Genomic DNA, 25,146 nt, shown 5'->3' with positions numbered 1-25,146 from the left:
TATTAACGAAAGACTGACGCGCAGTCAAAATTCACTCAAACGGTTGCACCGATCAACTCCTAAATTCATCTAAACCTTCGATTTTAGGAGAAAATGTGACAGAACGTTTTTTACCCAAAATTCAATGAACAACAAAAAAGTCCTCTGGCGTTTTCACCTCCAGCCCCCAGTTGCTGCGATAAATCGGTAATTAAGAGAAATTGAATGATCGTAATTGAATTTTCGAGTTGATTTGCTGGTGAATTTCACGTATGACTTTGAAATCTTTATAAAAATGAGCATCCCTGGGCCCTGAACAATCTATACGTCCTAATACAGATCTCACGCGGTAACTCCCCATCCGATATAAATGCATTCTCCCCTCATCCGAATTTCCCCTCTTTTATCCCCTGAAAGAATATGAGAATACACGGTATGTTGTCGTGGGCCCCCTGAAACTACCGTGTGGCATGCTGCCATTCACATTTAAATTGTCACCCATAGTGGAAGGGTCGAGAAAAAACCTCGAGAAATAAAAAAAGATTTCAACGTATACGTACAAATCCCTCAGCCAATGACACGCAAAGTAGCACGTTTCAATCTCATTCACGACGGCACGAGTCTCATGAACTTTTTCATTCGACAATTCTCACCCCAGAGAAATGGCCAAGGGACTCTGAGAAATTTATTCCAACCAATTTGGAAACACCAAACGGCTGAATCCACGATATTTAAATCCCCAACTACATCCAGCCCCAAGAATTCCACAAAAAAGTAAAAGATCAGACAAGTCGATTTCACTAATAGTCAACTCTCCGAGAAAATATCTCCGACTTTACAAGAGATACCAAAATTTTCATTAGAACCTTTTTTGTAGCCCCGAATCCGCTCTACAAAAAACATTCTGACAAATTTTCTCCATCACCCTCAGATTCGCTGATATCCGTCCAAACCTCAACTAGGAATGAGTAAGCGAAAGACAACGAAAAAAAATTCAGGTAAAAGTTTCTCTTTTATTCCATCTGCATCCTCTATATTACTCTCTTTACATTAAATTAAATTCTCTCTGACTTACCCTAATTTATAAATAACTTTCTTTATCTCCGATAATTCACAATCACACGTACGTCTCTATGTACACGACATTCTGGCCTCCACACAGTCTGTTGCCCTCTCCCCTATATACAATCACAAAATAAGAACAAAAGATGCATTCATTCCCTCAACCCACGATTATTGTCCACTCTACAACTTCCTATATACAATAACCCCACATCCAGTCGACAGATCCATGAATTATGTACAATAAAATAGAATATATTAAAGAGAAAATTGCATAAAACTGGATCAAGAAGAACGCGCGACCAGAGCCTCACCGAATCCAGTCAAAAGAGAAAAATTAAAAACAAAGAGTTTTGCAAAAATAATAAAACAAGTCACACGTAGACGCCTCGCGTCTTCGGAGATATCACTAGCCTTCCAGACGGTCTTGAACCACCAACAGTTTAAAACATGATGATTGGAGAATTAATAAGGCCTCCAAACGGGCTTGGCAGCCGGTGGTGATAGCAATTTCGTTGGTGATGGACTTCTTTTTGATATGAGTGTCGTGGGTGCTTTGAGCTCGCACTTGATACCCTCCGTTGGTTTTCTCGATGCCACAGGCCTGCCTGGTGACGACGATGACGGTGTAACAGCAATGGAAACAGGTGGCAGAGAATTTATTCTGATTGGCACAAAGGCACTGCGAACTTCATCAGCTGCTGATTCACTTCCACTGTCGCTTGGACTTCTCGGTGGTGTTCTCGATGGACTATTTGGCAATGCTGGTGTCTTATTTGTTGGCATTCCGGGATACTCCGTTGGATATTTGACGTGCTCGTGGAACGGATAGGTGGACGGCAGTACTGTTGGTGGAAAGCTCGGTGTGAACAGATCGGCTGGTGGCATTGGTACAGTTCCTATTCAAGCAGAAAAAAATATATTCGTACATTAGGGGGGCTGGATGGTGAAGGGAGATGAGGCCTTGTTGTATTGTTACTGCAGAGCCGTGGGGAGGAGAGCTTGTGGGAAAGGGAATGAAAGGAGCTCACCCTTCGGTCCAGTATGAATCATCACACGAAACCTAACGAATCGATATACCAACTCCCCCCTCTGGCTTTTTGTTTCCTTTCATTCCTCTCTCTCTTTCGAGTTTTTGCCACAAGCACAGCGATGGATCGATATCAAAATTACGGATTCTTACCTTTCATCAGTGCAGGATGATGCAGGTGCCAGGCATGACCGAGATATGCTGCGTCTAGCCACGGGTTCAGAAGACCCAGTCCTGGAAATCCAGGTCCATACTGATAATCTGGAATAATTGAGACGCTCGTTAGACATTTCATTCTCTTCTTCAATGAAAACCAATTAAAATTCAGTTATTACCGATCATCATAGCGTGATTGCAAACAGGCTAAACGCCGATTCCAATAATTCTTTACAGATTTCACGGATATTTGATACCGATTGTTCCGAGAATAATCGAAAATAGACTCAATCGTGCATTAATCGAGCGATTTCGGCGCGAATTTAACGACCGCAGCTGGGTAATTTGATGGCAGAGAGAGAGAGAGAGGGAGAGAGAAAAATGAAATGGGAAGAATTCTTATGAATCGTAAAAAACCCAGAGCATCTTTAACGGTTTCACTACGACTTCTGCTCTAACTGGGAGATCTGGTTATTATAGAGTTGCCGTTTTGTGGCGCACATATGCTACCGCCATATGCCGTGTTATAAACAAAACCCCACGGAATCTCGGCGGCATCTCTTTGCAGCACATCGTAAGACTTTATTTTTCCCTTTGTTTTTTTAAAATCGTTTTGGACTTATAAGACGGGAAAATTTCCCGGTGGCTTTGACGGCCAATTGTGAACATCATACCGATCATCAAAAGAACACCGACTCTTGAGAGACTGCCAGACACCCCTTTCGCCCCCTTCCTAACTGGTCTATTTATGATTATCAGTGGAATACTGTTTGGGAAAATTTGTGCTAGTGCAGTTATGAGAAACGGATACACGGGGAGGAGGGCAAGGGCTCTTTCTCCCTCCATTCTCACCGAAAACCCCCATGGACACCCTCTCTGTGTGTGACCACTGAGCGCCCGACTGGTGGTTTGAGGTCCGCCAGATATACGCCGGGATTATTAAACGCCGCGAGAGGGTCACAACCTCCGACACCCGTTTTGCGGATTCACTGTGTGGTACAAACGTTTCTCAACATCTCGCATTTATCGTTATGACACTTAATTGCGTAAAAATCATCGCTCATAGTGGAACAATGGTCTTAAGTGAGATAATTATTAACTTTTTTTTTATTTATATTCAGAAATAGAGTACTTACTCGACTTGGATCGTGGCTCTCTGGGCCCGTCAACGGTGACTTTGATGGCTTTTGTGTAGGTGGCGACTTGGAACGGAATTGAGCTGATTTGAATCGTCAGTGAGAACGATTTGCCTACGATGAAAAATATAAAAGTTATTTTAAACTGCTTAAAGTTTGACCAGAAATATTCGAAGAACATGTTCTGAGCTTCGGTGATTGAGAATAGGTTTGATATTTACCTCTGCCGCTGCGACCTACGAATCTCAAGTCATTGAACTTGGCGACTTGATTTTTCATAACAGCCGTGCAATTTCTGAGTTCTCCACAGCAATTCTCATCATTACCAGCGCGAATGGTAACAAGTGTGCCATCGCTGACATCATCAAGTGCCACAACTTTGAATGCAACTGGTAATGATTTGTTGGATCGCCAATGGGTTGGCAGTGCGCTGCACAGAATAGCAGGACTGCCGGTCTGCACAAGATCGCCGTGACACGCTCTCAATGTATCATGCACATGGCTGAAGATCTCCATGCCATTTGGTCCCTCCGGTAGATGCATTTTAAATAGTCCGTGTGATGCCTCGAAATGTTGATTTTTATAAATCCTTGAGTGCACAGTAGAGATAAAAAGGAAAATCACTTGCTTGACACTACACTTTGAACTTGCCACTCAACACGAAATCGTGAAAACCACGAACAGACACTGATGGATATCGATCAACTGGTGACTACGTGATTCTAAATGTTGTGGAGTCACCGAGAATCGATGTGTTCTCAATTTCGGTATGGAATAAAATGTGGAAAACGACGCGCACTCGATGCCGGCTGAGCGGATTCTAGTTTTTCGCTTACGTTGCCGCAGCTATTTAGAGGGGATTTTTTCCCCCACCAAGTTTTTCCCAGAGCCCCACCCAGTGGTGACGCGTCGACCAATGAGGACGGTGGTCGTGTTTGTGGCCTCAGTGGCTCGCCGCCTTCGGCCCCTAACCAAGGCTTGAGGGTTGCTGGCGGTACCTAAGGCCTTGACAACTTCTACCTATATACCATGGAAAACACACTCTCTCTCTTCTCAGTCTCTCGGTGTCTCACTTTGCCACCGGCATTTTATCCGTCTTCCTTCTTCGGCACACACCACTTGGGGATGATACTCTTACCTTTCCATTTCCCTTTCTCCTTCTCTTCGCGGAGACGGTAGCGTTTAGGTAACCGCGCACGTGGCTCCGCGGCTCTCGTCAACACCAACAAAAATATAATGTTGCATTTATGGAAATCGTTCAAAGCCGGATTTTTAATCGCATGTCTCATTTTATTATTGCAAAATGTCAATAGCTTATCGATTCTGATAAAAGCGATGTCTCGAAACTTTGCCAATGACTCCCAGAATTTTTCGGAATTCTCCGAAAATTCGAGAGAATTTTCTGCTCATATTTCTTTTCAGTTGAGAATTCAGAGAATTTTCAAATGCCAAAAGAATAAAAATTCTGTAATTCATCAAAATAATAAGTCCGAAATTTTCTATTTGATGATGATGATTGGAAAATAGGTCTCATCAAGTAAATTTTAGTGTCACATTTAGTAATAGCGGAGTGATGAATATTTTCTTGTTGAAAGTTAACAACAGTGTATATTTCAATATTGAGAATTTCTTGCAAGCCGTCAGACCAAATTTTCCTACAAATATTTCTCCACGTCGAGTTGGAATTGAATAAAACCCAAATAATCGGATTAAACGCAGCAAAAATGACGCAACAAGTAATTTTCGTTATGCAAAAGTTGATGTGACTTTACGCCGCTAATAATCCTTTGAGAATAATCCTAATGTAAATCCGAGGATTAAAACCGATAATCCCAAACAAACCCGCCCCGTCCTAACGCGGCAAACCCCAACAAAAACGCGCACCGAAGTGGCCGAGAAATTCATATTTTTGGGAATCAATTAACCCAGTAATGGTAAATACGAAAGGGTTGAGGGGATAAGACTAAACGAGTACTTTGGATTATCCCGGACAATATTTGGACAGGTCATCGAGTGTCCACGGATTTTTTCACCGGGGGTCTCGAAATATTCAAATTATCTCCGCCTACTTCCGTACGACAAAGACAAGACGAAAAACAGGAGTAATGAAGGACAACGGTTATTTATGACCATTTTTGTTGTGAATAATTTTCACCGATTTTCGCGTAAAATAAATCGCGTCACATTTTCCCTTTTAGTATACGGTAAGTGGGAGGTGGGGGCAATAAAATTGGGACTCCCTCATTGTTCTTGAGATGCCAAGGACGAGACTGACCCACAACCGAGCACAGAGGGGGGTTGGCATTCTCAATCCGAGAGTTTAGTCAATAAAATAAAATGTGGCGTAAAACCCTTTGACTTTCTGGGTCAATCGTCATTCCCACCTCTTTCCTCATTGTATTCACCTTTTCCTCATGTTCTCCACCCTTTAGCCAGTTCCATGGACAATAGATTTTATTGCGCTCTCCATTGCTACAATAATAAAGTTTTCAAATTTTAAACAATTCCTCAAGTGGTTGTGATAGCTGGAAATCAGAGTCATTTACAATTCCAAAATTTCACTACTTTCTTTTATCGATTTTTATTCAATAAATCGAAATCGACGCTCTCCTTTAAAGATTTCTCCGGAACAATTCAATTATTCTGTTGTTAATTTTATGAGTATTTTATTATTGTTTATTCTGTTTTTTAGGAATGAAAATATTAAGATTAATATTAATATTTATTTAATATTAAATTATTCGTTTTAATGGGAGAAAATATTTCACCCGTGAGAAAAAAAGTGGAATAAAAACCCCGGAAGTTTGATGATGAGAAAATTCCCCTTCGATCCGATCATTTGCAATCTTTTGTGAATGCACATTATTTTTCAACTCCGCCCCCTCATTCTTGGTCCATTCTACCTGATTTTTTATGATCAAACATTGGAATCAGAAACATCCGCCCGCCCTCTCGGAAGAATGGAGAATGAATGAGAAAAATATCGTGGAGTTTTCACATTTTTCGTATTACAGGGCACGACCACGAGTTTTCTCAAGCATTTTCATTGCCCGTGAAATTTTCACCGGTCGGTGAAAAAAAGGTCAACTCTCGTGGCAATGGAAAGGAACGGAGATGCTAGAAACATGTTTATTAGTATCCTTCGGTACCTTTTGGGTCTTAAAGAAAACGAGGAAGAAATATTGGGGTGGGAGGAATCCACGTGCCTCTTCAATTTTCCCTGCTTTCTCGCATTTTCGGGGTCCTTGAAGATGAATTTTTATGACCCACTGGGACCCCCTGAGACTGGGGATCATCGTGAGATTAACCCTGATTTTTTCCTTCCTTCTGGAACAGCCACGCGACTTGCTCGTCATATTTTAAACGACATGATCACACATTCAAAAAAAAAATTTACCGAATAATCCCTGGATTTGCATAAAAAAAACATTTTTTAATGAAAAATATTATTACTAATTGGATCCAATCGATATGATAAAAAAAAATAGGAAATAAAAATAATAACAAATTGTTGGTTGAATTAATTCTCTTGGGCAGGAAAAAAATAATCGAGAAATAAATTTTTTAATAAATTTCGCTGCACAATTTCTGAAAGAATTTTGAATTTTTTACACAATTTTATTTTCCTCGTTCTCCTTTTTTCTTCAAGAATTACAAGACGAAAAAAATAATGAAGAGTTTAAATTGAAGATAATAAAGATGACAAAGATAATAAATGAAGATGAATGAAAAGGAAAGAAAAATTGAAAGAGGCCTCGTCACTGACGTGCGCCAAAAAAATATTGCCTTAATGAACGAGTCTGCCGAGAATGCAAGTCCCCATTACCAATTGTCCAAAAGTGCATCACGCGTGTAAACCGAAGAATCAAAACATCCACATGACCGATTCGCAAAGAGCCGTTATCACAAAAAGCGTGAAAACCTTCAAGTCTCCATACTTTTTAATACCCTAAGTACTGCCCAGTGCAGCGTGACAAAAAGGACATGAGTAGGGGATCTCTCTAACTCCTATCGTGTAGAGATCGTGTAAACAGACACACGCAGGCGAATAAAAAATAAAAATAAAAAGCCGAAACAAAGCGCGAGCTAAAGATGAACCGGCGAAAAAAAAAGTGCGGATGACTGGGGGAAAGGTAAGAATTGAAAACAAAGAGGAAGCAGAAGTAAAGCGAGAGAATAACACAGGGGTGGAGGAGTGGGTGGCGTTTGTCGAGTGGCGGAAAAGAGGATATAGCCCGAGGTAGGCAAAACGCGTATACCAAAAAGAGGAGAGTTATACGGTGCTGGGATACAAGGGGGTTAAAAACACGGGTGTGGGAGGAGAAGGTGAACGAGAGATACAGAGAGGTACTGGGTATTGTGTGCGGTGAGCGAGCCGGAAGCGCCGCCATACTGCGCGTATCGTCCCGCGTCGCCTTTTGTTTCCGTTCCCGTTTGGCCCCAATCACTTTCTCTACCATCCTTGTTCCACAACTTCCACTTTCCATCCCTCCTTTTCCCTTTCATTCCTTTTTTTTTTCATTTTTTTTTACCCCTTTTTTCTCATTTTTATTTCAATGTCTAGGCATTCAGGTGCAGAAGTGCACATGTGCCGGGGGTTATCGGAGGTGTAGGAATTTCCTGCGATTTTTATCCCGGAGAATTGATTTTTCGTATGTCTCACTCTTCATTAACTCTAGTTAACCCTAGTTATCTCTAGTTGGACATCATGTTCGACCTTGTGACTTGGTGAGCTCCGGGGGAATTCCCGCTGCGTGTTTTTTAGGCGCCAGTGTTGCCGAATTTAATCTAGACTGGTCCGAAGCGTTCAGTGGCTTTTCGGCAACGTCGCACGACGGATCCGCGGCTAAATGTCAATTGCGGTGCGGTAAGGGGAGATAAATCCAATTTCGCGGACTAACAATTGTTATAAAAATAATTGTAGCATTTTTCCGACTTTTCCGATCAATCGGTTGTCGATCGCCTTCGGGATGGCGCGATCTTCGCCAAAACTTGAAGCCCAGATTTGACAGCAAATCCGACAACGATAATAACCGCCTCTGAATTTTCTCGTCGTGTCGAATCCATTCCGCTCACTCCCAAATTGTCCAATTAAGATTTGTCACGTAGAGCAATAGGAAATTTTCGGATGTGTCACGTATATAATGAAAGAGTGGGGCAAGGGGTCGACGCTGGTTTTGACAGCGGACTGATGATGACGACGAAATGGAGAACAGGGTGGAATTGTTGGGTGGGTTACAATAAGGGTGGAAGTGAGAAAAATCCCGCAATACCCCTCAGTTCAATCCCCCCCACGGAGAGACAAGTAATAATCGCCGGCGGCATCGATCATAACAACTCACCAGATTCACTCTGCAACTGAAAACGTTCTCCGCTCAATTTTTGATAACACACTGGCCCGACATCTGAGAAAAATTAAATAGTCGCCCTCAACCCCCTACCCCCTGTTGTCTCATCGGAAATGGGGCAAGATGATAGAGTGTAATCGATGGAATTCGTCCAGAAACTTTCGATTGAAGCTGGACTAGAAGGTATCGTCGGTGGGGTTGGACAATGAAAGGGGGTGGAGTAAGTTCTAGATCACCCCTGCTACCCTCTGCCTCTCTCTGCCACTCCCTACCTCCCCCTGCCACCCCCGGCCACCCCCTGCCACCTTTTCGGCAACAACCCGTGTCGTATATATACGTGTACAAGGGGTGCGTCCTCCACACGTGACGCCTGATTCATACACCGACTGCTACGGAATCAATTTGTAATCTTGACTGGAATTAAGGGCAAACGGTGGACGCCAATGGTTATTGGTAAACTTGAATTGTGAAGTTCTTGTACGGCTTTATTTTTTTTATCCAACTGGGGGCATTCACCCTAAAAACATGAAAAAAAAATCGAAAGAATTAATTCGCCGTTTCTGGGAGTCCGGACTTGGGACTTAATATTCTAATGGGGACATGTCTGTTTAATTCAAGTTAATCCTGACACTCACTACTTCTACACAAAAAAAAAATCAACATCATAATTTTGTGCCATAATTAAATGATTTATTGAATACTTAATTAATTTCAAGTGTAATTTTCATATGAAGTTGATGATGGAGTGTTGAATTTTTTTGTGTTGAACAGATACTTTACATTTTACACTTCACACTTTACCCTTTTGTCTCACTTACTCTCGATTGAAACTCTGAAACATCTGAAATTGACAGTGTTGGAAATGGAATTTAATACAACATGAAATGCAGTAAATTTCCGTACTAATTTCCTTGATTTAAAAGAAGGTAGGATGAAGAAATGTCAATACTCCATGGATCTCTCTAAGAGACTAAGGACCGATTAAAATGAAATTCAAATCGATTGAAATCGATTGGGGACTCGCTGGAGCCTAGAAGGCTACGTCGATTCATTTTTGTAACCGCTATTTCATACTTAAATTCATTCAACTAATTGAACAAAAGATTCCAATGAATATATATATTTATACTCATCTCGACTGGAGAGTTAATATTTCCAGTAAAAGCAGGATCTGAAGAAGGTGAAATCCACGGTGATTGGCCAAGTTGGTGAATTTGCTCGGTTGATAGTTGGAGACAGTGCTATCGAGGACGGATCATCAAGCTAGGATTGGATAGAGTTGGACTCGGTACGTGGTGTATTGCCTCATTAATGCCGCCTGGACCCTTTACACTCGGACGATATTCCTCGCAACCCCTCACACTTTACTCGCTATTACCCCCTGAGGTTGGACCCTAAATGCAGACTATATTCCCAACTCTCTTAAGTAAGGTCACCCAGCAATTTCCGGTAGCCATCTTGGCCGGGTTAAACGTTATTCCACGAGCAATGACAGTGAATTCATAAGAGAATATCGCCCTGGGGAGACCTCGCAAACTTCTTAATGCTGAGATTTCGATAAGTTCCTGCGACCCCGTCCAAAATCCAAAAGTTTTTATCATCAATTAAATTCATTTGTTGCTCAAGAAAAAAATTTGATCTGATTTCAATATCATTATATTTATTGTATAAATATGATAAATATAATTACATGCAATGGAACACCCGTAAATCAAATGAATAAAAAAATTATTAGGCATGAAGAAATTAAATTAATTGAAATAATTAGTATTACATAACAATATGTTATATTTATCTATTGTTCATGTTTTTTAAAATGTATTACGCAGAGTGCGAAGAGACTCGCGATAACTCGTCCCTCGATTTGTTGAAATATCAGGATATCTGGCAATTCTCACGCGTTAGTTCGAGGACTAGAAGGGGACTGGTGAAATGTCGTAGAAGACACCAGGATATCACCCCGAGACTTACGACGTTCTCCCCCTCCTTGTCCGAGTGAAAATGTCAGGGGAATGGGTGTTAATTCCATTTTAACCTTCGGGGTTGAGACTACCCCTAAGACTCCTGTATATTTAATGGACCTTCCTTGCCTACATCCTCCAACCTCGTGTGCAACTTTCAAAGACTCGTACATTTATAATTTACGTATTTTCTCCGGGTGCTGATCGATTCGTCTTAAAAGTTCGCCGGAGTTCATTGTCATTTTTTTATCCGAGGTTTAAATTAGATGATCCAAAAGTCCTGATGCAGTTGTGAATATATCATCGAGTTTATAATTTATTATTAAATTATTAAAACTGACATGCCATTTCGATTCTCTTCACCCTATACCTCATTTTTATTCCGCCCGGATTCAATGAAGTCGTTCTTGTTTATTAATTAATGACATCTCAGGAATCTTTTTCAGTGAATGGATCATCAAATGTCCCCCTGCTACCCCCTGCCTCTCTCTGCCACTCCCTACCTCCCCCTGCCACCCTCTACCACCTTTTCGGCAACAATCATTTTTATTTCGCTCGAATTTAATGAAGTGGTTCTTGTTTATTAATTAATGACATCTCAGGAATCTTTTTCAGTGAATAGATCATCAAATGTCAGCCAACATGATGTTCTCTATGCGGGTTGTATACAAAACATGAAGAAAGTCCCATAAAAAATAATCCCTCCCATGGGTGTATCTCCTTTGTCCCCATAACGTGTTAATCGCATAAGACTTCCCCTAAAAAAAATAAGATATCGAATTCAACTCACCGAAAGAGAAATATTGTGAATAAAAGACAGATGCATCCTATCAACAAGTTTCCAATATCCAATCCAGGGGATCATGGTTTCACGTGACACACAAATAAACGGTCATGACAATCCTCACGTCAAAGGACCTTTCTATCTGTTTTCGGTGCTTTTTCTATGACTAGTGTCTTGAAATCCGATTTACCGAGCTAGGTAAAGCGATACGCTGGGACAGACTTGTCTACATTGATGGGGATGTTTACTAATCTCTGGTGGTGCTCTCGTCGTGAGGGGTTTTCATCCCTTCGACAAACAGTGTACAAGGATATGTTTCAAAAATATTTGAGTTGGAAAGGATCACCTGAGAGGTAACTTTCCTCGACACATTTTGGGGTTAACCCCTGAGGCATCAGATCAACCAGTTGAGCTAATATTTGATTGCTGTTTTAGATTTTTTACTGTTGACTGAATAATCTACTTTAGGGAGCAGAGGATTATTTTTAGGAGTGACTGGATAAATCTTTTTGAAAAGACTGAAAATCCAGTTGCTGCCCAGAAAAATCTTTTATAGTCTACATCGTTCAAAAAAAATTGTGTTGTGGTTAGAGGTGACCCCGCGAAGGGTTCGATGATTGCAATAATTATCGTATTATATTTTATTATTATTATATTTTATTAAGATGTGTTCACACTTCGAGAGTAGTCATCGAACAGTCAAAATGATCTCCAAGTCACAAAGGCCAAACCACCGACAACATGGCTCCTTTGTCTCCATACTTCGAGATTTGTTTATATTCTTCAATAATTATAATTGTACGATTAAACGAACTTGCCTGTAAGTGAAATTGAAAAATGGGAAGTCATTTGGTGTTTGCACGCTGAAAACTGTGTCAAAACCCAAGATGTAAAAATGACCGTACATTGAACCGTGACCTTGAAGAAGATTAACATCCTGACTAATTCCCAGGAAACGAGGACACGAAAGCACGACCAGTCAGGCCATCTGTTGTTGAGTAGCTGAAACCAGTGGAACGTGTGTCAAATGGTTTGATTTTAGGTGGCGATGAGGAAGAGGAAGGGACAAGGACTACAACTAGACACCAATTTCACTTTGGAGGATTCCAATGTTCGAGTGATAGCCGATGTAATTGCTGTTCTAGCGCATTAGCCCGATCGTTATCAATGAGAGGACTCTAGGCGGTATGTTGTACAATTCACCTGGGGGAATATTTCCGGGAACGATTGAGTCTATCTTCCTCAACAATACCTACGTGTTTTCATTATTTTTTTCTGTCTTGCGGAAATGTATTATTCCTTTTTTCAGTTTTTTTTTTCCCTTCGGCCGGTTGTGAATGGGAAGATTGATACTCCAGGATGAAGAGGAGACCAACAAATGACTGAAGGGCGGGCACTTTTGTCCGTGTCTCACCTGATTTAACGCGGACACTGGTGGTATTGATGGTCTTCCTACTTCACTTCACATAAATACGATAGCCGAGGGGAGTGATACCTGACAGATGTTTTTTCGGGGAGTCTAAAAATTTTTGGTTATGCCTCAACAACTGGGAGAACTCTTACATCCGAAATTATATTGCCCAGGGAGAAAAATAAACGTCTTTTGCCAAGAATAATTACTAACCGAAAGAAAATGGACATCAGGAAATCTTGTGGGAGTATTTATACAAGGATTGCCAGATTTACTGGTGGGAAGAAAATATATTATATGTTTCGCAAAAGAAATCATTTTTGCAGTGCAGTAGACGACCGTTGGTGTATGGATTATTAATTAGTTCATATTTATCGGGAATTCTTGGAGTGATCGGATGATCAATCGAGCAATTTTTGGTTTATAAAGGCGAACCGATCGGTACATGACTGCAGTAGCGCGTAAACCGGTAAATTTGGTGCGTATGAATAGGAAAGCCCAGTGAATCCTGGCATAGGCTCTTTCTATTCCACCCATCATTTTCCAATCTCTCATTCTCCCTCTATCTTTTGGTCCTCTCCCGCTTCTGGAGGAAGAGCAGGGGGAGTTGGGAGTTATCGAGTAATCAGCCGCGTATTGTTTTACGAGTCGCTGAATCGGAACGGCGATTGGGCGCTCATCCTGGCGCCCTCGATACACTCCACGCAGTTCTCCATGTTTGGATTTTGGTGATCGAAAAATCCCGTCGTCATTATTTATCGCAAATCACCGGGTGATGGGTCAGTCCAGGGGCTGCCCGGGGGATTCGGGAAATCGTGTGGATTTCCTTTGTCGTCGGCATTTTTATAAATTTCAGAGAGAATTAAATGGAAAATTTCAGGTTTGGAAAAAAATTTTCACTTTAAAACAAAACACGTCAATTGACCATTGAAATTTCCATCGAAAACTAAAAAATTAGTAATAATAACAATAATAAATAATAATCTATATTTGCGATAAGTTCCTGCGCTCGAAAAAAAATTCTCAATGTTTCCATCTTCAAATCGCACGCGGTAATCCCCACAAGCCAAATGCCGTGCACTCCGCGGTGAACAAAAAAAAAAAATGTAAAAAATCGAGAAATAGCGTAAAACTGCCAAAATATCGGAGTACTGCATCGGTTCCCCGACTGCGGCCGAGAGAGTTGAAAAACCAGGAAGGAAGAGCCAGAGGACGGGAATTCGAAATCGCCAAAGAGAGACACCAAATATAGGTGTATTTGCAGAATCGCGGGTTGTTGGACAGTGGCATATAGAAAATTTTCTAGTTGATGGTGGTAGTGGACACATATACCTAGTCGTGTTAGCAACCCCATTGATCTGGCGGTGGAAGCGGCAAAAACGAGCCTCGAAGCACACAAGGGAGGCAGAGGGTGAAGGGAATTGTGCAAAATTTGCGGAGTGCTGAGCCACTGCCGTTGCAACGCCAGGGGGTAAAAAGGGAGTGGGTTGTGTTGGACGATTGGGGTGGAAACGAAAATGGGGGGGGAGAGGGGGGTTGTTGGACCCATGAGGAAGAGACAGAAGACCAGAGGCTGATAAAGCGAGAGAGAGCGAAGTGGTTGAACAGAAAAAAAAAAGAGAATGAAAAAAAAAAGTACGAGAGGATGAGTTCGAACGGTGAAAACGTGGCCTACCCATCCGTCCTGTCGAGATTCGGTCGGTTTGTTGGCCTCACGATGTATGGATGGACTCTGCACCCTTGTTACCCTATCCCACCCTCCACATTCTACCCCGTTCAACTCCACAACGAAAGAGCCACTCACCCTCGCCATTATTCTGGTTGAAGACTATCTATTTCACTGGGTTAACGGTGTGGTAATGGTCAGAGGCTGTTAACTAGATTTTTCCCCAGTCGCATACGATTTTTACGTATTTTTTTTTATTAACCCAGTATTTTGATTACTCTCCCCCTCAAAATCGACATTCATAATTAAATCCCCCATGAATATCCATCAAACTACCTCCGGTTCATTCGGCACAAACAAATTACAGGTAATGGATGTGGCACGTTAAAACTACTCCACCGATAACCAATCCCAAAATTCCATCGACCATCAAAAATTCTTCGGTAATCATCATAATTACCGAGAGTACATCCGCCATTTCAAAGCGCCGCGACGCCGAAAAACCGTTGATCCATCGATGCCAGAGTGAAACAGAGAAGAAAAAAAAAGCCCACGAAGAGAGATTTTCCCCGAGTTTGTTCCATCAAAAACTATAAAAAAAAAAGTCGTTAAAAAAGTGCGTTAGTAGTGGGTGTAGGTACACAGAAGGGGTTGATGTTTTTTTTTTTCACCTCGGTGTTCGTATTATAAAAATCCACAAAATAACCGAGCAGGGCCATTAGCGATGCTCTTTTAACCCTCGCCATTCAGCGTCGTAGCCGCTGTGATGCGTGTAAATTTTCCAGTGTTGGTTTCGTCGGTCTCTATTGGACGAGTACATCCATCCTCGTCTATTTAACCCATTTTGACCCGGTGTTCTCTTTTGCGCACTCGACTACATTTTTCGCCGAGTGGTACTGCCTTGTGTGTCGCTGTTGACCCCCCTCCTCTGCTCCCTCCACCCGCTCCCCCAACGGCCCCCCGTCCACCCACCTCTACCTCCCGTTGAATCCTCACCCTCCGATCCCCTTCACTCCATCTACATAACAGCGCTCGCAACATCCCGGTGCTTGACCAGCCTTTTCCACCCCATCCCCTTCCCTCCCCCTCCTCCCCCACCTCACCCTTTTTACTCACTCCACCCACAGTGGTAATCCGACTGGCTAGCCACTCGCGCCAACAAATACCCTCACCATCCCCAATCCCCCATCCACCAACCTCATCCTCTTTCAACCTCACTCCCACACACACTGGCACCACTCTAGCCTGCACGCCAGTGGTACACTATGGTGAACCACCCCCAACACCCCCAACACCGCGAAATCCACGACTCCCCGGGTCTGTCCCTGTTGTACCAGTTCGTTCACTCACTTTTACTCGTGCACTCACTCATCCACTCACTGCATATACCGGCTACTGGCACTCCCAGTGGTATAACTTTTTTTTTTTTTTCCATCATTTTTTTACACTCACGAGCATAAACACACAGGTGCAGTAGATTCTATGTCAAACCGGTGGAATTATTTCCCTCATGTTCCCTCAATTTTTCCGTCATCGGGGGGGCTCCACCGGGTCGACTTGTAGGCTGAGTGCATCAGCTGAGTTAACAATCCCTTAATTCCTTTATAAATCTTAATAATGTTTTTTATTACTTGTGACGTGGATTGGAGACGTCCCCAGTGATCTGGGAAGTCGATAAATCGATAACAATCGTCGGTGATTGGATGTGCGGGGAAGGGGGGCTCGGCCCCCCCTCTCGGCGTATCGCTGGAATGCAGTATATGGCGCGGTTTCTCTGGAAGAAAGGACGCAGTAAAAGGGGTTTAAAGGATGAGAGAGAGTTGGTGGGTAAGGGGGGGTGATGTGGGAGACCAGGCTTTCTCTTTTCTGCACATGTGCTCGAGGGTGTAGCCCTGACAGGCTTGTGTACACCGTTGAAACCCACACAAACCCCTCGGGCCCACGTATAATCTCATCCGGTCTCCATCCCTCCCCCTGTATTTAGAATCACCAACAATGTGAGAGGAGCATCCCATAGTATCGTACGTCGAAACGAGGTCCTGTACGAACCTGTCACGCGCCTCTACATGACCCTCGCTAAACGTGTGCTCTGTCTTTATCAGGGCTAACACTCTGTTAGCTCGTTTCCTCTTTCCCACGTCACTCTTGTGTACGTTTTGCATGGGCGCTAGCATCGCGTGATCAAGAGGGCTGGAAGGGGGGCTCAGCCCCCCTCGCAGTACCACTACCAAAATCCGAAGTCTCCGTATATGTGCGTCCATTTAATATGGTGAAACGAGTGTGTTTGAGGCTCGAAAATCTCACCACGGCCAACTCGCGGTAGTTTGGTTTTTAGTTAATACCTATCGTGTACAATACTGGGTAACCGACATAACCTCGATGACTCTTCAAACTATTTTCCTCCAATCAATGTGTTCACTGGAGAATCCTGCGGATTCGAATAATCAAAATTATCTTATCACTCCGGATTATTGCTCGTGATTAATTTAGATTTTTATAGGTTATGTAGAAAAAAGGGGCGCGACGGTGAAGGGCAACGAATTTGTGGCATATCTTTAAAACTAAGGGAGATACGAAAAATTTTATTCGACCTTTTTTTTAGGTTCAATTCTACTCTACAAAAAAGGTTTTAACAAAAATTTCGGTATTTCTATTGAATTCAGAGATATTCTCGAATTTTCGGGAAAGTCGATAAATTTTGATTGTTTTCGAGAGTTGTAATACAAATTAAACAAAATTTTCGGAGAAGGCTCTGGACTTGTTTATTAAATATTTCCGTACATTCAAGTACACCAGCTGAGCACTCGCTCATGCAAATGGCCTCATGCCTAGATGTGCTAATCATCCAATTCCGTAATGATAGGGTGTCAAGGGAAGTAACAGAAGAAAGTACAATCCAGCACCCAAAAACACTCAGTCTATTTCACCGGGGAAATGAGTAAACACGAAAAGGGGCGAATGAGACAAACGAAAAGGCCTCCTCTTGACGATTCCGAGTGCGGCGAACCGGTTAACCGGTCATTAGCCGATCGCACCGGTGGATGTAAATTAAGCATCAGGGTAATTTCGGGGCTGACCTTCTCGTTCATTCTTTTTTTCCACTACACGAGGGGGAGCGTGAATAATGACAGAGTATCGCCAGGTGAACGGATATCACGAGTTTACGGGTATTACAACTGTTGTGACTACACCAGGAAAAAATTTGTTATAATAAAATTCAGTCCGACGATTAGTAATCGTCTACATCATATTTTAATTCAGAATAATTACAATTTTTTGTAAAAATCCCAATATTTTAAAACAAATAATAAATTTTTGATATTATTCTCGTTTTTTTTTGTCTCATTCATAAATCGATGAATTAGTTTTACAATATTTATCTTGTGTAATTTAGTTACTTGATGTAATTAACAATAAAAGTTGATTTAAAATATTTCCTTATATCTCATTAATATTCGAGCACCAGATGCGGCATCGAACATATCGAGTAAAGGATTCAGTATCAGAGGAAAATACTGATCCACTCCTCTAGAGACTGAAACCCCTGGGGATCAAATAATCAAAGACAAAGGAGAATTCCACATTTCGCAAGGACGTGATGTTAACCTCGTGCTCTCTTCACCTATCTCTCCTGTTTAATTTTTCCCATTTTCTCGATGTATCCATGTTAATACAACCACAAGCTCACCCTCGTCACCATCAGCTTTGTCACGGAAACCCCGTAATTACAACCCCCGGAGGTCTTCTCGTTTTTCACGCGCAATGAGAACACCACACCCTTCACACGGGGAAAATTATTCAGTAAAAATTACGAAACTATTCACGCAATTCCTAATTATTTTTTACTGTTAATGGGGGAGGAAAAATAATCCTAGTTAATTGAAAATTGATACCTCTCTGGAACAAGTTGAGAATTTTTTCTTCAGGTATTGCTCACTAAAATCGTGACGATGTCATAGATTTTCTATTTTTCACAGCGGTTGGGGGTGGCAAAGTAGAACATCCTTTCTTCAGAGGTTCTTTTGGGGGCTGGGGGAAATTAATGAAAAAGAAATCGGTGGGATCGCAGCTCTCGCCGCACATTCATTCTATCGTGGTCTCTATTTGGAGTGCGAGGGGTTGCTGACAACGCAGAGATTCCGAGGCGCTGATAGGGCGCTTCCGGGGTTTCCTGTGCTGACCCATCTCGTCTACATCCTCCATTCCATTCTCTTGGCTACCGAGAATGTATTCTCAACGATAATACGTCTCTTATACTCTCGGAAGAAATCGCTGGTATCGAATGTACACGGCATTTCCCATGAGATGAGGTAAAGAGTGTATAAGTCGATTTACAAAAGTTTTCGTGGAATATCTCTAAACCTATGAGAGACCGAGAAATTCGTGTGAATAATTTTTTGTGACTCTTTTTCTGGTCTACAAAAATGGTAGACTATAAAATTTCGGTATGTCTATTAGATTTGGAGATATTCGAGAAAAACTGGACTGAGTGAATGACGGGAAAGATAAAGTTTATCACTTATCGGTTAATTTTCGGAGAATATCTTTGAATCTGTAAGAGGTAGAGAAATTTTTGTAGATACTTTTTTCTAGCTTTTATTTTGTTCTACAGAAATGGTTCAGACGAAATTCTGCTATCTCTATTACATTCCGAGATATTTACGATTTTTACCTTTAACGTTTTTACTACTGATTTCCTCATGCATCATTTCGGATGTCTGCTGTACGTATTATCGACGATTCGACACCCGTCGATTTTACATGTATAAAATATAAACTTTCAGTGTTCAGACTTAACTTGTTACTATTATTACTATAGTTACTCAGCCATTCAGGGGTTTTCGTAGATTATCCACTAGTGAATTATTGAAGAAATTCGTCACAATCACAATTCAAATTTATTTTCTTTACATTGAGCTGCTCGAATTTTTGGTGCTTCGGGCCTCCATTCGTGCGGTATAATACATTTTTATCAGATGCATGTAAGGTAATTCGAAGACCAACGAGTAGATGTACGCGAAGAGAAAAGTCGTGACGAAGAATCCCAAGAAAAGAACGAGCTGGAATTAAACATCAGCGATGAAAAACCGTTCTTAGTAATTTTTTGAAAATATCTCTGAATCTACGAAAGAGAGGAAAATTTTTCATAGGACCTTTTTTGCAGAGCAAAATCAGAGCTGCAAAAAGTTTCCCCGCGAAATTTCGCTGTCTCTCTTAGATCCCGAGATATTCTTCGATTGAACTCGACCAGGAGCAAATCGGATCGTCACATTTCGCGTAGTGTCTTTAATTAATTAATGAGGCGTAATTAACACTCACATTTGCCACGAAGTCAATGTGAAGGCCGATCTCGCCGATCATGTAGTAGGTGGAAATGATCAGTGGATTGAGCAGATAAGCACAATACGTCAATCGACTCCCTGGCTGCATTATTTTGCTAGAGAGAATCGAGTTGACGATTCCTAAAAGATTTTGATAAGCCATTGACGTGTGAAAGGAGTTCTCAATTTTTTTGTCTGTCAGTTCAGCTTTAATCTAGCCCATGTACTCACCGCCGTAATTATTTACACATGCGAAGACAATCCATGCAATACCAATCGCCCAAACAGACCGACTCAACGCAAGATAAATAGCTGCTGGGATAGGGGAGAAGTAGAATTCTCTGTCGTACAATCCGAAGACAACGAGAATAAGACAAGCACTGGCAAAAATCCAGAGGAACCAGACAGTTTTCTGCGGAGACAATTTTCAAATGAAATAATTACGATTGATTAGGACAATTTTGTTTACGGAAAAGTGAGGATTTTCCCTCAAAATTCTTTGGCATTTCAGTGAATTTTTTTTCCGGAGGATTGATTTACCTTTTTAAATTGCGGTTTGGCCTTCATGCTGTTGCACATGTAACAGAAGGCTAGTCCAATCAGGTATGGACCTATTCTAGTCCACGGTGGGAAGTAAACTTCATATAGACTGTTCCAGAGTTCCTCGATACTATTAAGAGAATATTAATGAAATAACAAGGAAATATATCGAGAGTGTAATGAATTTTTCACTCACGTTGGGGCGTAAAGAGAGTCGTAGGCTATGTATCCAGTTATTGCGAAGGATGACAGAAGCATTATAATAAGACATCCCAGAGCTGTGTACCTGTACCTGAATCATTGGCAGAAATAATTGACTGATTAAATAAATTATAATAATTAAATAATTAACAGAAATAATTAAATAATTAACAAAGTGTTGAAGAATTTTAAGAATTTTACGATTTCAATAATTCGGTGAAATCTCAAATTGAAATGGAAGTATCGATTTCTACGTGAGACTCTGAGACTTTTAGTTTAAAAATCAAAATGTTAATTTAATTTAGAGAAAAATTATGATTTTTAAAAAATAATTCCTTACTTTCTGCCAATGAGCATGAGAGCTGTCCCGATAATGAAGAGCTGCATGTCAACTGATAGGTACCAACTCCAGGACATGCACTAGAGGATTAATAAAATTAATGAATAATATCAAATAAATACATTAATAAATAAAATTCTGTCAGATTTTTCTCAATTATATTCCGGCAAATTATAGAAAAGTTGCGTAATTTTTATTGCAGAAGGGAGAATTGCCTACGGGAAGATCGACGAATGTCGGAAGGTTATTGATGTACAGTAGATTCATCCACCAGTTTGTTGTGCAATATTTCTGGTAATCGTCGAATATATGGTACTGAGACGTTTGCTCTAAATATCCACCGGTTATTTCTGCGAGACCAATTAGTACTAAATACGGGGGAGTGAGTCTGGAATAAAAATTAATAGACAAATATTATAAGGAATTTTTGCAATAAAAAAATAAATCCTACGGTGAATAAGTACCTGAGGAATCTCTTGATAATCGCATCGATGAGTTCCCACAATCGAAATCCTTTCGGCGGCTTGTCGGCATTTCGTTTGCAAACACCGAGAAAACTGTAAGCGCTCAAAAAACCACTCAGGAATAAAAATGTGTCCACTGAGAAAGAACCATTGCTTATTATCTGCGTTACGAAATCTGCACCCACCCTGTATGACCACCTGTTATTATCTGGTAAATGCAAGTACTAAATGAACTATCTCAGAATTCCACTCGCTCCTCACTCGAATTTCCGCTGATTCTCCGAATCCAAGAGAGATATCGAAATTTTCATGAAATCCTTTTTTGTAGCCCTCATTTTGCTCTTTAAAAAATATTTTAGCACAATTTTTTGTATCTCTCTTAGATTCTGCGATATTCCCCAAAAATGCGAAAAAGCGAAGAGCGATATCTTGATTAGCTCCCCATCGGGTTATTCGAGAATATCTTCGATTCAGAGAGAGATAGCGATATTTTTGACTAAACCTTTTTTGCAGCGCCGATTCGGGTGCACAAAAGTTTTCATTATAAAAATTTCGCCATCTTTGATGGATTCGGAGATATCGGCATTTTACTACTGAATTCGTACCGGTCATCCACGTTCCGTAAAGCGCGGTATGAACAAGTAGAACCCAGCCCATACTCAAGAACCTGAGTCCATCGAGACAATCCATAGATCTACTTTTCGATGTATCAAAAATATATAGCGAATTTGTGTACGCCGAGAAGGAGAGTACAATAGCACCAGCTGCCCCTGGACGACTGACCGGTGGAGGCGGATTGGAAGGGCCTCCATTCTCTACACTGACTTTAGGCCCTAAAAAATGAAAAAAAAAATCGTTTACTTGACCCATTTTCCCCTCCATCGTATGGCCCAAATATTCAACTACCGGGACTCGCTGTTTTATTTTTTTGTAAACGTTTCTGATGCACCCGAAGATCATAACAAGTACCCACGATCACCAGCAACAAGGACACGAGGATTATAATCCTGTTAATAAAAACATGTACATCCAGTGAATTATCATGAATTATTCAAAAGTCCATGACTGCATACCCCGTGACGATGACTCGCCAAGTCATCAGGTACGTCATGTCATTCTTCAAGTCCCTGACTGACATGAGAGTGAAGTCCATTTGGTAGAGATTGCCAATAGACCAAGTTCTCTCATCAAAGATTTTTCTCAAAATCATCTCAAGCTGATCAACACGACAGACATCGGGCAAACACAGCCCCAACTTTATGATATCCTGTTAACAATTCGTCCAGTGGATTCAGTACGAATTTCTTCGGTTTGAAAATTTTTTTACCTCGTAATGAAGTCTCTGCTGATACTGGACCGTTCCATTGTGCCTGAATTTTGCAGCAAAATAATTAACTGGATATGGAGGAGTTTCTTCTGCTGAATCTCTGAATAAGGTGATGTTCTCCATGTACCTGGGATTGACGATCAAGGGGTCAGGATTGTTGGTGTCATGACACTGACTCTTTGATCCTGTCCAGTGATTATTTCCGTAGACAAATCCTGGCTTTGGCGCACCACTGGCATCCAAAACTGGAATACATCAAGAGCCTTCAGAGATTTCAGAAGAGCTAAAAATTTTATTCCCCTTTGGGTGCTATTTATTTTTCATTCCAAGAGAATCCCACGACACTTACTCCGTAAACTCCAGAGTTTCCGGTCGTCAACACCTTTTTTGAATTTTTCTAATTGATATCGACATCTGCTCGACGCCGGAAGTAAATCCGCGTTTTTCGCTATTGTGTAGGCCGGCATGGTATGCTCTAATAAATTATCTCCTTCCAGGGCGTCCGTCATCGACGTGGAGATGACGATTAATGTCATCAAGACGATGAGAGTCGTCATTTTGGATTGCATCCTGATGCCCACTAGTGTCATCGTCCGAAAAACGGAGAATGAACTTTGAAATTTTTTATCGATTCAATAGATATTTTCCTTTATTTTTCCGCGGATCTGAAAACGATCTTTTCACAGATGAAACGCATTCGACGGCGACTCCAACTTCACTGCCGGCATCCTCTTATGATACATTCAAAATAACACGGATATTCATGCAAAAATTGTTGATGGACTCGAACTTCATAATTTCCCTGGTCTAAGGACGTGGAATCGAGCAAAAAGCCAGGTATCCACGATTAAAAACTCGTTGACGTATTGTCGACAAAAAAAGGTCAACATTTCTTGTACATTGCCTGGCCTTCACCGGTGTTCCACTTACTCTCGACAATAAATACATCCAATTGAAATAATATATTCACACCACTCATTGCCATTAAAATCATAAATTAGCAATTTGAATTGATCAATTGCGCTCAGAAAAAAATCACGCTAAATTTATCCCGATTGATAATGACATTTTATCGGCAAAAATTTTCAAAAAAAAAATATCAACTATTGAAAATTGAACGAGAAAAATTGATGAACATCAATCCCAACGTGATTTTAACAATTTATTAACAAAATTTTGAATTTTCCACTGGCATGGTGAGTAGATGTTGCTGGGGGTTGAAAAATCGCCTGACGTCAAACTGGTAACAGCGCTTTATCGAACTCTCATTACGAAGCTGGGGTTCGGCGAGCGAATGTGTTTTTCGGGCTCGTGTGGTCGGCCACCGGGCTTTGCACCCCCCTCATCCCCCCCTCGCCACCCACTCGCCCCATCTATTTTTCCCTTTCTCCCTCGTGTCCGATCATCCCCTTTCTCCCACCAACAAATTCACCTCCTCACCCCCTCGTTCCCTCGTCCCCTCGTCCCCTCGTTCCCTCGTCCCCTCGTCCCCCTCGGCCCGCGCCCTCTCATCCCCTCGTCCCCTTTAACCCCCCAAAAACCCATCCCACCCACCACCCACGACCAACGCCGATCCGCACATTGCGTTTAACCCTTTTGACCCCTTCACTCAAAAACCTCACCCCCCTAACCACCCATCCCACCTCTTCCGTCTCTTCCACCTCTTCCACCTCTTCCACCTCTTCCACCCCTTCCACCTCTTTCACCCCCGGGGCTGCCACCCTTTAACTGCTCTCTGGACGCAATAATAAACAACCACCCGTCGCTATGGCGACGCGTTCATCGCGCGCGAACAAAACACTCTGTGACGCTCGTATGTACCTCAAACTCACCCTCAGATTGTCGTTGTTCCACTATCACGCGTACTGCTTCCACACTGACCCATCATTCCATCAACCCGCACTACGTACTCCATTTTTAATTTTTTTTATTTTATTTTTTTTTTTTCATTCTTCTCGTAACCGACGCACTCACATTTTTTGGGGAAATTCAGACCGACAAAATACCTTCTAGATTAAATTACCATCGACCTCGTGGAATACCTGTTAGTTATTAATGGAAACGTTTGGGTGAGCCCATTTTTAGGGCGATAACGGAAAATTTTTTTGGCTATTCTGTGGACAGGAAAATGGGCGCAAGGGAATTAGCTTTAGTCCCGGATTTTTTTTATTTTCGGGAAACGAGAAGGTTGAAGAAATTGCGAAAATACAGAGGGGAATTGAATTATTTTTATTAAATCTATCAATAAAATCCGCTAGAACTAATCGAAATTTATTAATCCACAAATGCATTAGAATTTTTCAGGGGATTCGCAGATTTTTCCGGAGAAATATTCAGCAAAAATTCTAATTCAGAATTCGCGCAGATTGCATAATCGAATTAGAGAATTAAACTAACGAAAAATTACAGAATGAAAAAAT

General features: G+C 41.4%; 2 protein-coding genes across 2 annotated transcripts; both read right to left on the bottom strand.

Moving 5' to 3' along the window:
* Positions 1 to 1,026: 1,026 nt before the first annotated feature.
* On the bottom strand, positions 1,027 to 4,053 carry LOC105265632 (segmentation protein Runt). The gene is made up of 4 exons (XM_011303212.1): positions 3,585 to 4,053; positions 3,364 to 3,477; positions 2,225 to 2,332; positions 1,027 to 1,940 (listed from the first exon to the last, which is right to left on the bottom strand). Exons 1-4 carry the CDS (start codon positions 3,904 to 3,906, stop codon positions 1,507 to 1,509), a joined length of 978 nt encoding a protein of 325 aa, XP_011301514.1. The 5' UTR covers positions 3,907 to 4,053; the 3' UTR covers positions 1,027 to 1,506.
* Positions 4,054 to 19,412: 15,359 nt separating this feature from the next.
* Positions 19,413 to 23,461, bottom strand: LOC105265631 (nose resistant to fluoxetine protein 6). Its single transcript, XM_011303211.1, has 13 exons — positions 23,076 to 23,461; positions 22,727 to 22,971; positions 22,473 to 22,666; positions 22,306 to 22,406; positions 22,005 to 22,232; positions 21,400 to 21,607; positions 21,155 to 21,323; positions 20,936 to 21,015; positions 20,591 to 20,686; positions 20,395 to 20,524; positions 20,086 to 20,266; positions 19,853 to 19,995; positions 19,413 to 19,593 (listed from the first exon to the last, which is right to left on the bottom strand). Exons 1-13 carry the CDS (start codon positions 23,314 to 23,316, stop codon positions 19,441 to 19,443), a joined length of 2,169 nt encoding a protein of 722 aa, XP_011301513.1. The 5' UTR covers positions 23,317 to 23,461; the 3' UTR covers positions 19,413 to 19,440.
* Between the last annotated feature and the right edge of the window lie 1,685 nt (positions 23,462 to 25,146).

The sequence above is a fragment of the Fopius arisanus genome, unplaced genomic scaffold (genome assembly GCF_000806365.1).
Source record: "Fopius arisanus strain USDA-PBARC FA_bdor unplaced genomic scaffold, ASM80636v1 scaffold00031, whole genome shotgun sequence".
Classification (NCBI taxonomy): Eukaryota; Metazoa; Arthropoda; class Insecta; order Hymenoptera; family Braconidae; genus Fopius; species Fopius arisanus.
The sequence above is the reverse complement of the archived record's forward strand: the minus strand, read 5'-3'. Positions and strand labels throughout refer to the sequence as shown.

Bases quoted from the DNA above. Each gene is read 5' to 3' on its own strand.
- LOC105265632 (XM_011303212.1), bottom strand. From the start codon at position 3,906: ATGCATCTACCGGAGGGACCAAATGGCATGGAGATCTTCAGCCATGTG. The intron at 2,333-3,363 runs GTAAGTACTCTA...CAATTATTCCAG, and splicing joins AGAGCCACGATCCAAGTCGA to ATTATCAGTATGGACCTGGA. The intron at 1,941-2,224 runs GTAAGAATCCGT...CTGCTTGAATAG, and splicing joins TCATCCTGCACTGATGAAAG to GAACTGTACCAATGCCACCA.
- LOC105265631 (XM_011303211.1), bottom strand. From the start codon at position 23,316: ATGACACTAGTGGGCATCAGGATGCAATCCAAAATGACGACTCTCATC. The intron at 22,407-22,472 runs GTATGCAGTCAT...TTTTATTAACAG, and splicing joins TGGCGAGTCATCGTCACGGG to GATTATAATCCTCGTGTCCT. The intron at 19,594-19,852 runs GTGAGTGTTAAT...GTTTAATTCCAG, and splicing joins ACATTGACTTCGTGGCAAAT to CTCGTTCTTTTCTTGGGATT.